Source organism: Elaeis guineensis, chromosome 2 (assembly GCF_000442705.2).
Source record: "Elaeis guineensis isolate ETL-2024a chromosome 2, EG11, whole genome shotgun sequence".
NCBI classification, from domain to species: Eukaryota; Viridiplantae; Streptophyta; class Magnoliopsida; order Arecales; family Arecaceae; genus Elaeis; species Elaeis guineensis.
The window spans coordinates 62,986,911-62,999,619 of record NC_025994.2 but is presented as its reverse complement, the minus strand read 5'-3'; the positions used below and the strand labels follow the sequence as shown (position 1 = coordinate 62,999,619).

The 12,709-nt window shown below is 36.1% G+C and overlaps 1 protein-coding gene across 2 annotated transcripts in view; it reads right to left on the bottom strand.

The window, feature by feature from the left end:
• Window positions 1-11,029, bottom strand: part of LOC105034310 (protein IQ-DOMAIN 5) — a 29,963-nt gene extending 18,934 nt beyond the window's left edge. Inside the window, exons 1-4 of one of the 2 annotated variants that reach the window (XM_073251790.1) lie at window positions 10,862-11,029; window positions 5,761-5,878; window positions 3,767-4,018; window positions 1,886-2,113 (exon numbers count right to left, since the gene is read on the bottom strand). In XM_073251790.1, the coding sequence (XP_073107891.1) occupies window positions 1,886-2,113; window positions 3,767-4,018; window positions 5,761-5,844 (564 nt within the window). In that variant the 5' untranslated portion in view covers window positions 5,845-5,878; window positions 10,862-11,029. Of the gene's footprint in view, window positions 1-1,885; window positions 2,114-3,766; window positions 4,019-5,760; window positions 5,879-10,384; window positions 10,807-10,861 lie in introns of those variants that run through there. The other variant, XM_073251791.1, reaches the window with a different exon arrangement.
• Between the last annotated feature and the right edge of the window lie 1,680 nt (window positions 11,030-12,709).

Below are 12,709 nucleotides of genomic sequence, written 5' to 3'. Positions count from 1 at the left end.
GCTGAAAATGGAATGATTTTCAAGTGGTGTGTGATGGCACTTTTTACCAGTGGCCGTTAACCTTCTGAAGCTTGAGCAAGAAAATGGGATTCATTCAGAAACTGTTCCATATTTATCCAACACCATGTGGCATCATTTGTTGATTTATTAATAAATTTTAAATTCAAAATTTTTAGATTTTAAGAATCCCATAAATATAAACAACCTTCATTTCGACTCCCAATAACTTGGTTTTCTAAATAGATAAGATTTAGTATTTTATCTTTATTTCTCTCTCCTCTCTTAAAATTCTACGGAATTCTATGGTCGCATCTCTTAATTGTTTGTCACGAGATATCTTAAAAAAATCGCTTTTTCTCCTCATAAGACATCCTAGCAGATGCATCATAAACGGACTCTTCAAGAGACTTCCAAAAATGAAGAGATGCATTCTAACGAAACGATACATCCAATATGATGGTGATTTCAAGAGATACAATTCTTGATGAACGGATGGATTATGTGAAGGGATATATCTAATGACACGATGCCTAAGCATCCAATCGAACTCATCCTCTCACATCTGTAAATAGAAAAAGGATTGTACTTCCCATCCATCAGAATAACATCCCCTTCCATCCGAGCAACGCCATATTAGAGGAGAGAGTTGAGAGCACCAATTGACTAAACTCAAATGCACCCATTAAGCACTTGAGAAGAAGATGGTGTCGACATAAAAAAGGATTGAGGGAGAAATTATTTCAATCAAGTTTACTGATTTTCAATGCATCTGGATTTAGCTAGTTCAAGTTCGACCCTGATTCTCCTTCGTTAGAGTGCACTTTAAAGAAAACACGAAGTGATTCGTTGTATGTAGACCGCCATCAACTATTTGCACCTGGACAGGATGAATTCTACTCTAAAGGAAGCGACTTCAATCGGATAACATCAAACCTTAATTTATATATTTATTGTGTGCAAAAAGCTATTAATTAGAGATCAAATATAAAATTATACCACTAAATAAGAAAGATTTTCCAACATCATTCATCTGTCTACTCAATAGATTCCAAACCTCATCAGGCAAATCTAAATGATGAATATATCACAATGCTCATGACACCACAGCAATTTAATCCAACTATGGAGTTGCCTAAAGATATGAAGCTTCCATAACAAATCTTAGAATATCATATCAGATCTCTGAAACTATGGAACTTAAAGTGAAACGCAGTGGCAGACATCATTTGGTCATGAAACTAATTACTCTGTGAGTGAGACTCCACATTAAGGATGCAATGTATATTGACTGATTATTTGAACAGATCTTATGAAAGTCAAAGAAATTCATCAAAGAAGCTGGACTAAACAATAGCATGTTGTAGTGTACATAAACTATAATAGGCAAGTAAATTATCATTTACATCTTGTCAATAGAAACAAAAAGATATTCCTTATCCATATAGAACAACAGAGGTCTGACGGTGGGAAAATGTTTTCCAAAAAAGACAAAAACAGTTGAGCTCTACCACCGTCCACATCTTTAACATGCAAGTTGGGTTTCTTTTGTTTCCATTAGAGAGCTTAAACCAGTTGCGTGACTGACTTTCTGGGAAAAGACATTACCTGATTTTGTATCAATGTAATATGTGACTTTTTATAAAACGACATTGAATATAACCTCAAACAATAAAAGAGAAAGCTCTAATCAGATTTCTTCTATCTGTCTACATTAAACATGTAGGAGAAAAACACAAACCCAAAGGAAAAAGAAAAAAAGCTTCATAATATAATGGTATTTTAGAAGATAAAAAGGTTGTCAAAATTCAACAAAAGATTTACATAAGTAGATAATAAACCGACTGTGATGATAGCAAATCAGTCAGTAGGTATTACGTAGCTTTACCTCTGTTTCTCGGACACGGGCCTCATGTGCTTCTTGTTGCTCAATGTTTTGCTGCCCCAGTTGATTCTCTAACGCCATGCGAACTCGCCGGGCTCTCACACGAGCCTGAACTCTTACCAAAGCTTGCATGCAGCGAAGAGTTATTGCAGCTTGTTTTCTCACAGCATGACCCCGAACAAGGGCCTGAAGTCTAACCAGTCCTTTTAGAGCTCGTAATGCTCGTCTAGCCTGAAAAAACATCAAGCATTCAACCATTCCAAAAAAAAAAAAAAGGTCAAAATGGCAGCAATTGCATGCATATCACAATCAAACAAATTGCATGTGGTTAAGTGTGATCTTGCAAGTCCGCTCAGAATGTTTTTGACTGGAAGGGCCAGCTCCGAATGCTGGCACAGATAGGATGTCAATAGTGTTTGTTATTCTCTGTGCTGATTCTCCAGTTTGTTTACTTTCATAATACACAAGGTGTTTCTCTAGAGTACAGCTCTCTCACACCCTAGAAAAATTTGCAAGGAGCTCATGCTACCTTTTTTAGAAATACTCATGAGAGAACTTTACTGCAAAAATGCCATATTCTACAGCATGAACACCAAGTTAGGTCCGGTGAAAGTTGACTTCCCAGTCAAAATGTCCATGAATGTTTTCATAATGTAGTTGCTCGAACTGATGCTGGGTTGAAAAATAAATTTATAGGACTTACTAGAATAGATTAAAGTGCTAGTATGCATGATAAACAAGGTACACAATGTCGGTGTCTTACCACATGTGGCTCTGACATGGTAGCAACCGTGTGCCAGTGATTAGCACATAGTACATGAGAATGTCAAGCTGGCAAGTACCAGCATGAGACACTTCTCATGCCTCATAGAGACAACTTTCAACGGTCAATGCTTTAATAAGCACAATTTGTTGCTATGCTAACATAAAGTATAAAAGATCATAGATAGAGGATCAGTTTTACCTTGACACCAGCAGATTTCAGGTTTTATACTGTGTCCACACCCAGACATGACATATCCATTAGGATATGAGACTGAAGCATGGCCTTGAATTCATATTTAGAATCCCATGAAAAAAATTCTGATAAAAATGTGTGGAGAATATATAAATCAAGCACAAAACAAAAATATAAAGGGTTTAAGAGAGACATTATTCAGGGTAGTATGACATGAGATGGTGTGGCACAAGAGAATTGATAGATATGTCCAGAAACTCATAATTCTATTGACCTCAGTTCTGTGATATTCAACAGGGAAGACTGGATGATGGGCATGGGAGGCATATGGGGTCATATATATCAAGTCCCTGCATATCCTTCTAACTAATAGACACCTCAGTTATGGGGGTGAAGTATTAATTCAAAACAAGGAGTTCTGAGTCTTTATATAAATGTTTGATATGGAAACCTCCTACCTGCCACAATCTAAAAAGCATGGATGGACGATTGATAATTATTGCCTGTGCGACGATGAGTACTCCTTTATCAACTGATTTATGCAGAATAGCTACTTGGCCAGTTGGCCCGGAGAGAATACTTGGAGCAGGGGATATTTGCATCTAATCTTAGTAGTTTCACCATTTCTGTTATTTTGTTGTGAACCTCTTGGTGAGTTCCGACTATAACACCAACACTCAGCTAAAACTGAATTCTACAATAATTAAGATCTGTTAAAAAATTATTTGCAGTTCGTAGTTCCATTCATGTTCATCATAACATAAATTCTACCTGTAGGGTTATACCTGATCATATTGTACACCAGATTGCTTGATGCAAATACAATACTACCACATAGTACTTGCTATAAACTTGAAGTGATGTTTGTCAGCAATACAAAATATAGGCACCTACATGTCCATAATGAGAGATATAGGATTTAGTACCAGGAAAGCTCGAAAAGCAGTTTGAACAACTGTGGCAGCCCAGTCCTCTTTTGCATTCTGTTCAGTTTGACAAGATGTCTGTACTTGAAGCGAGGTGTTGGTTGGAGAAGATGTGGAATGAGAGCTTGATTGGATATTGGCATCTGCTGTCAATGGAGCAGTTCCAACAGCAAACTCGTCATCCACAATAGCACCATCCAGATCAATAGACTGTTTCCTCCGGTGCCAAAATCTATTCGCAGTGACCCTTCTCTGCAATGCCAATTTCTTATGAAGCAGGTAAGAAAAGAATAAACCCGCTCATGTAACAAAGACAATTAATGGATTTTTATAAGCATCCAGAAAAGAATGCAGAAGCATGTAGCTGTAATCATGGAATTATAATAAGGAACATAAGAACGTCAGTTCAAATTTCACTTACATATTCTGAAAATAGGAAAACTTCCCTAAAACTGTTACTGATATTTCACTCATTCTTGAGATTTCCCATTATAATGACCATTCACCATAAGAAGCCTTCTAGGATTTTGTGAAATCTTCAAACTTACTTCTAGGTAGGCTCCAAAATTTTTTAAGGTGTTCAGTCAGCCTGCATAGGCCTAGGAGATTGACGAAAGGTAACTTATCACAGTCTTGGGTGTGTCATAAGAAGATCAAGAGTCCTGTATGGATTATGAGAACTTTGTTTTGATCTTATTCTGGGTCTCATGATATGAACCCTCTATAGTGACAGAGACAGATGGACTTATGAATTCATACACTGCTATTCAGGTAGTGGCTATTGCTCGAGTTCTAATACCAACCAAATATCAGATGAAGAAAGAACTACCAAATTGACAGACTAATGGAGCATGTTAGCTGTATGTTCACAATCTTAAGAAAAGCAGTTTTTTAGGTGCCCGTGGCCCTTGTTTTAGTGGAATTTCAAGTAGAGGATTCCACTTTAGGAACTGGCCTACAATTGGAGTTCTTGTTCATCAAGGATATCTAAGTAAGGGAAGGGGACGTGGAAATTTTCTTGGTCCAACTTTATGAATTAACCTATTTTTGAGTCTCTCAATATTTCATAAGAATTGTAAGAAATGGTGGAATGATGTGATAGACGATTTTAACTCTAAGAGATATTTTAAGAGGTAAAGACTAATGTTCACTTTCCCAAAATTATAGCATCCTTCTGCTAGATCCTTTTCTTGCTGAAATCAACAACTGAATTTAGATGAATAATCAGCCAGCATCATAAAAGTGTGTCACAAATTAAAATTTAGTCAAGTCAATGGCTAAAGTTAGTATTATTTTCAATTTTCAGTTTTCACTTTCTATTAAAGCCAAAATAAGTTTCTTTTTCCTTTTCTTTTTTTGAAAACCAAAACCCCAAAATTGTTTGGTAGTCACTTAAATTGTGGCGGTGGCAGTTGGTAGCAGCGACAGTGACGATCAGCAAGTGGCAGCGACAGTGGTGTTGGTGGGTCCAGCAGCCAGTGTGGCCACAGCCAATGGATGAGGTGGTGATGGTGACAAAGGAGGTGGTGGTGGTGGCTATGGGCAGTTTTCATTTTCAAAAAAAGTGAAAGCTAGTCCTAAGAGCTTTCACTTTTTTCACAAACTTAGAAGAGAGCTCAAAAAATCGAAAAGTGAAACAGGAAACCAAACAAAAATTTTGCCTAAATTTCAGTGTTTTTGGAAGCAAAAACCATAAACTAGAAATTGGCAGTGATGCTAAACAGGCCCTAAATTATCTGCTTCATATTTTGATGAGCAAACAACAATTGGCATGTCTTTTTTAAGATTTGATAAGTTCTAAAACAACCGCAGAAGGACCAGAGTTCTTCAGATTAAGTAAGTTGACTGAAGTGAAATCCCAATTGCAATGCTTATGAAAAGTATTGACAAAGCTGCATCACATTCCCAGATTATCGAATACCAAGTACTATCTGCCTATAAAATGCATTTAGATTCATTTTCAAAATGAGCCAAGAAAATACAATTTTACTCACATTTTCATCCTTATCTGGCTGTTGTGACTTCTCTGTTTTTCTTAGCCCAACCAATGATTTAAGCCACTTTGCAGAAATACCCATTATTCTATTACTTCAGTGTTCAGATAACTAGCACCTGTAAAAAGACAACAAGACCGGTATTAACCTTCAGTAACTATTACTTTTCTTCTAAGGCAAACAAAACACATAGAAACAAGGATGATTAAATACAATCATATATGAAGTAGTAACGCATTGACATCTGCAAGAACATGGCTCGATTCCTGAACATACATAAAAATGTCCAGACAAAATTAAAAAGCAAGGTGCACTCCAGTCCAATATGAAATTAAAAAAAGGGAAAGATAATTAACTTGTAGGAGAATCATAACATGCTCATTGCAGACCATCCACATGAATGATTTGAAATTTTTCAAGAAAACTGGCACCTATTTTTGTATTATGCTTAACAAATAAGAAATCAACCTTTTCCTATATATAAAAGTATGGGTTTCCACATGCTGCCTCGAGATTGTCAAAGTTAACCGCTAAATTTTATAATGATAACGTAAAAGCATTGACAGCCTAAAAAATTGCTCTCAATATTTAGAGTTGATGTATGAATAAAGCATTAATTTTTGCCAAACAAATCGGGGTGACATGTGATTAGTTTATCTACCATCAAGCGAGCTCTTTAGCCATACTAGTGGGCCTATTCGCACACGCAAGGACATGCATGAATGCAAAAAAATGCACACACACCCAAAAAAAAAAGGAGCTGCCATACAAGGAGGATGATGATATCATATGCTACCCATAAAGAGAAGCATAGTAGTGACATCTATCATGATGATGAAATTGATGATTTTGATTTAAAATGATGTAACTTGTGAATATTTGAATTCTTCTTTCATATTTAAAATGATTTTTCATGCCCTAAAGGTAAAGCAAAGGGTAAATGGAAAAGAGGATAGGGGAACTAACAAGAAACTATATCTTCTTGATTAATTTATCAAAGTTCTCCAAAAAATAACACAGCATACAAACTTGTTTATAAATTTTCGGCCGCTCCTCAGGAAATATGGTTTTTTAAGAAACATCTTTATGAAATCCTCAATTGGCTAATAACAATGAGGTGGTGGCATCGTTCTCCTAACCATCCTGAACCGGATGGTTCAGGCTATGCCGAACCATACTGGTAGAATACCGGTCTAGTTTCGGCGTACAAAATGGCATAGTGGCCATCTCGGAGGAAGGAAGAAGAAAGAAAGGAAGAGAGGAAGAGGGGGGAGAGAAGGAGAGGGAGAGGAAGAAAGGGCCTCCAGCAGCCATTTCATGGAGAAACCGGGACACCTTTGCGCAATGGGATTTAAAACCTTGATGAAGACCACAACAATGATGAATATAATTGATGAGAGATCTCGGGGAGATTACTAACTTAAGGTAGTTATGGTACAGCTTGTACTTACCCTATGTAGCTCCCTCATCCTCCCACCCAACCCCCAGCATAGAAAGTCTAACTGAATTCAAAGATTACATATTAAGTGAGAAGAGGGGCTGTCATGTGCCTACCTTCTAGGTTAAGTAGATTCCTAGGAGAAATACACCCTTACTCAAACTTGAAACACAACCAAGATGACTTTTGGAGGTTCCATCCAACTAGTAACCTACACCAAATTAGTTATTCTATCTATCAGACAGAATACAGCATTGTAAAGCTCAGTTACCAGTATCAGGAGTTGGAGCAAGAGAGGACACAGGTGGATGTATTATAAACATTTTACATAGCGAAGCACTTAAAAAGTGAGCACAAGTCTGAGATTCCAAGGAGATTTTGGAGCAGGTATGTCACCCTAGTTTAGAAAAGCTAGTAAGGTCTAAAGCTCGAAGGCTTTCTCATGATTCTTCTCTTCAATAGAGAGGACTCCCATGGAAACCTGGTCTGAAGATTGGGAAAGCCCTGCTTTTATAGGGCGGTCTCCATCTTCATTGCTTAAACCATCCAAAGTAGATAAGACCAAGAACTCTCACCAAGCAAGAGAACTAAATATATGAGGAAAACTAAAAATTAAGTTCTGTTTTCTCCTTTTTTGGTTTTTTCTTCCTTATCTTTCCTCCATCGTTACATATTGCATCTGATGTATTGTCTTGCTGCTTATATCTTGCCTTTATCTTATTATAGAAAACATTCATTTGCTTCCTAGACTTCTCAGACTCATGCAATTGGACACTTTTAGTATTTATGGACATGTTTTCAACGACAAATCTAGCATCCCTAGGCATAAGCAATATTAACTTTATATGATAAGTAGCTTACATACCTTATTGCACAAGAGACTATAGCCCATTAAAATTGTAAATATAGCAATAGGAGGGAAGGCAATGGAGCAGATATGGGTCGAGTAGGCCATTACTTATACCCGCCCCGCAATTGGGAACCAGTTCCCGTACTCGCCCTATATCCGATGGGGTAGGTAGAGTTAAACAGAGCAAGTTAGGATAGGTTGGGGTGGGCAAAGCTACAAAAATCTTTTTCTTTTTTTAATACAAATCAAATAAATAAATAAAAGAATATAAAAGTAAATCTCAATACTTGATAAAACATTAAACAAAATAAAAGTCTAAGACATAACAAATTAAAATTTCGACAATAATAAAATAACAAATAGAAATATTGTTCTTTAGAAAGTCAAATATCGTTTAAACTAAGAAAAGGAATCAACTAAAAAAGAACAACTGAGCGTGATCTTTTAGCCTTTCACATACTTAATCTTTCTCTTGATCGATCACACTACTTTCTTCTCCATTATCATCAAAATCATCAAGGCTTATATATAATCAGGCCAGTTTCAAGACGGGCATTGCCCCCACCACAGGCTCCTAATGGGTCAGGTAGAAACCGCCCTATTAGGATCGGGTCAGATCAGGTACATAATGGCGTGGAGTAAATTATCACCCCAAACAATAGTAGCCTCATCATTAGTATTCACTACTTTCCCCTTCTTCCATCCACCATGTTCGTCAAGTTTCAGGTTGCATTGCACATTTTTTGACAGGATAAATCTTAGGTCACAAATATGTAACAATTTGTTGGGCTCATGATACTTGCACATTATGCATTAAACTTGGACACTGCATGAGAGGGTTATGCCATGAAAATGATCAAAGAAGGTGCTTTACTGTTAACTCATTTGTAATTCTAGCCACATTTCTAAGGTTATTAAATGATAATTTTAAGTAGTGTAGCTGATTTCATGAAAAATAAGAATAGGATTAAATTTATCTCAATTTGTCAGTTTCATTCAATTTATTATTTATGATACTTTTATCATGTTTATAGGTATTTGTGCCATGTAGATAACAGAGTCATAATTGTAAATAATCTTATAAGTCCATGCACTGTACTCAATGTTTATCTGCACGTGCAAATTATCGACCAACATAACCATGCACAAGGTGTAGCTCTCATCAATAGTAATTCTAGCATAATTGCAAATCTGACCTTATTTCAAGCAAACCAAACTTATATTATATATGACCTCAATAAGAAATACTCCAAATTGATGCAGTCCTTTCTTCTACATTGCATTTCATACCTATTGATCATATATAGATGATAATATATCATGAGCTTTACATGTTTCAGCTTTTAAGATTTTGACACTACACCTTCACTGCTAAGGTAGGTCTGATTCTCATGATTCTATGGCCACAGCCAAAATGGTAAGTCCATCAAGGATTCATGTGCAGGGCCACTAAGGCTTAGAGGAGCAAAAGTTACCCATTCTGTCATACCCGACATATTTATCCAAACATGGAAAAGAACAATATCATGTAATTGCTTTTGCATTGGCAAAGAGTTTACTCTCTTACAAGAGAAGCATATGTATGGTGGTTAAGCTATAAAAGGATAAGGTAAGTTGGAGGAAACTTGCACTAGCAAATCTCTCCCTTTTCTTATTTCAATCCCCTCTAGTTTCAGGTATTCTTTAATGTGGTATTATCAGAAGCATTATGATTTGATACTACTGATTTATTCTAGCTATGAAGCTTTTCTGAGTATAACAACCAAAGTAGAGTTATTCAAAGATGGAAGCTTAAGCACACCTACAATAAAGTAATGACTATAAGCAACACCTGCTAATTCATATTTATAATACCTAAAGGAACGTGTAAGAAATCAGAAATAAAATAATTATACAGGTTGCTTGCAAGCAACTTGAATTTATAAATTGCCATCACAATGTTTTAGAAAGCCCGAATTTGCATGGGTCCTTCGAAGACTTCTCAGAAACCGAGAACAAAACAACCAAGAGGTGACTAGACGAGAACATGTGAGGCGATAGATCCACGGTCAAAACCACCAAGTAGTTATTAAAGTATTACAGCATACGCAAAGCATACTAATAAAATATCAAGTAAACGGACAATAAATGCATCAGATTGCATTTTCAACCGTCACTAAACAATATGTCCAGATAAAACACAGAAACAAGAAAAAGAAAAAAAAAACACCATTGGTGCACAGCTAGAGCCACAAGCTGAAGTTTCCGTGCAAAACTCCACACGCCATACAACAATTTCCAACTTGGGCAAGCATACATTTTGAAAACAGATCAAGAGTTCCAAAGAGGCTTCTTACTCTGGATGAAGGTGACAGGAATGGTGCATGTCCCGCCATCAATTTTCAGCCCAAAAGATCCAATTTTGAGCCTTAAACATCTATCACACTTCACAAAACTTGCATCTAAAGCATGAGAACGATAAATCCATGACAAATCTAAGGATTACGCCAAAATGCATCAAGAAATTACAATTCCAAACCCTATTACCAAGACTTGAGTCGCAGGTAGACTTCGTAGAAGACAAAGGGAGGAGAAACCACAGTGGATTTTGAATCAAACGAACCCAAAAAAACAAACAAAAAGCTCACATTACCAAAAGATCCCACACTATCCAAACAAACTCCAATGGTGGAAGAATTCCACGAAAAGGAGAAATGGAGGACGCCAAGAAGAGGAAGGTGAAGCCAAAGCACAGATCTGAGCTAAATGAAGGTCAAATTATATCGAAAAAGCGAGGGAGAGGAGGAAAACATATCCGAATCCGAATTTTTTACCTGAAACTGCCAGGGATGTACCAGTCCCCGCTTTTTTCTTCTCTTTTTCTCTTTTTCCCTTTCCTTTGGCCGGCAATCAGTCAATCCCTCTCATTCTCTCTCTAAAAAACTTTCTCTCGCTGTCGGATACTGAGTAAAAGAACTCCTCTTTTGATCCTCTCTTTCTCCCGCTGTCGGGACTGGGAAGGAATCCCCGAAAAAAGCCGAATTTTTTTCCCAGCGACTCCGCTGCTGCTTTTAATCCTTGAGTCATTCATAACCGCTCACTTAATCTCGAGTTGGACGCGTGGGTGGATTCTATTGGCTGGAAGGTGATGTCCTGTAGCCAGCTTTTGGGTGTGGTGTGGGTGATCGCTTGCCACGTTTCCATGTGGAGGTTAGTTTAGTTAATAAAGCTGAGGAAGTCCACTGATTAATCGTGGCCTGGTCTTGGCTATGATGCGCCGGGAAGGGTTGGGGGGTGTAGGGACGCATGGTGGGTGGGAAATATATGGGTTTTGAAAAAAAAAAAAAAAAGATATTTAACGTATACCATGGAGTGCGTGGAAAACTATTGCTTGTTATAATCTTCTACTTAATATATACGTGCTTCACATTAGTGAAGCTAAATTGGGTGGATGTAACGTTAGAATATAGCAGCGGATCTAAAAATTTTATCTCGTGGGATCAATATAATAAAAAAAAGTGAAAGAGTGTGAAGAAAGAAAATAATAATAATAAAATATTATTTTTTAAAAAAAATAATAATAATATACAATATCTTAAATATTTTTATAATAAAAAATAAATTGATGTGATTTTTTAGGATATAAAAAATAAATTAATATGGAGTTTAAATATTAGAGATGGATGGATGGAGTTGGAGTGGGGTACTAAAAAATAAATAAAAAAATAATTAATAAAGAAAGAGAAAGAAGGAGAGAGAGATATATATATTAAAGTGATGTGAGAGAAGAAGAGAGAAAAAGAGAATAGGATATATGAGTTATTAAAAAAAATTATAGATCATAATTATTTTTTTATTGTGATTTTTTTATTTTTTATTTTTTTAAAATTTTATATAAGATATAGAGTCAATTCATAAAATTAGGGGGTCAATTTTGATTTTTTTTTTATATATTGTGGGGTTAATTTTGACTTTTCCTGTAGCTTTTCCTACTACTAGTTTAGTACATAAATATATGGATCAACTTTTTTTATGGGGTCAATGGACCCACATTTTCTCTCTTGCATCTGTCGTTGTTAGAACATGGTTTGCATACAGATTGGATAAAAAGAAAATAATGGTGCTATCTTATATTGATCAAAACCAACTTATTAATGCAAATCATGAACTTTGATTAGGTTAGCCCCAGTGGGCCTATTTGGATGTCCCAACATACTGATTAGTGAATATAATATTCGATGTTAGAGAACTTTTGAAAACACAACTAAGGAGAAAGGTGAGGGAGCATAGTGATTCTTCGTTACATTATTGCTTTTAGAGAGGTGATTTAGCTAATTCAAGCAAAAATAGAGTTCAATCTAATTGTTCATTAGTGCTTTTTTACCGTAGCCTATCAGCTATTCCTCTTTTCTGTCCTTGTTTTTATCGTATAATAATTCGAGCAAAAATGAAGTTCAATCCAACTTTTATTCCCTACCATCTGGTCTCTTATCTAGATTTAAAATATCCATCGAGCATTAGTTATTGATAGATTACATCTGCCATTTGGTCTCTTGTCTAGATTGAAAGTACCCATTTACTTAATTTCCCTGCCATTTGGTCTCTTGTCTAGATTAAAAGTACCCATCGAGCATTACTTAACATCTACAACCATCTAAATAGGATCTACAAGTACATCATTA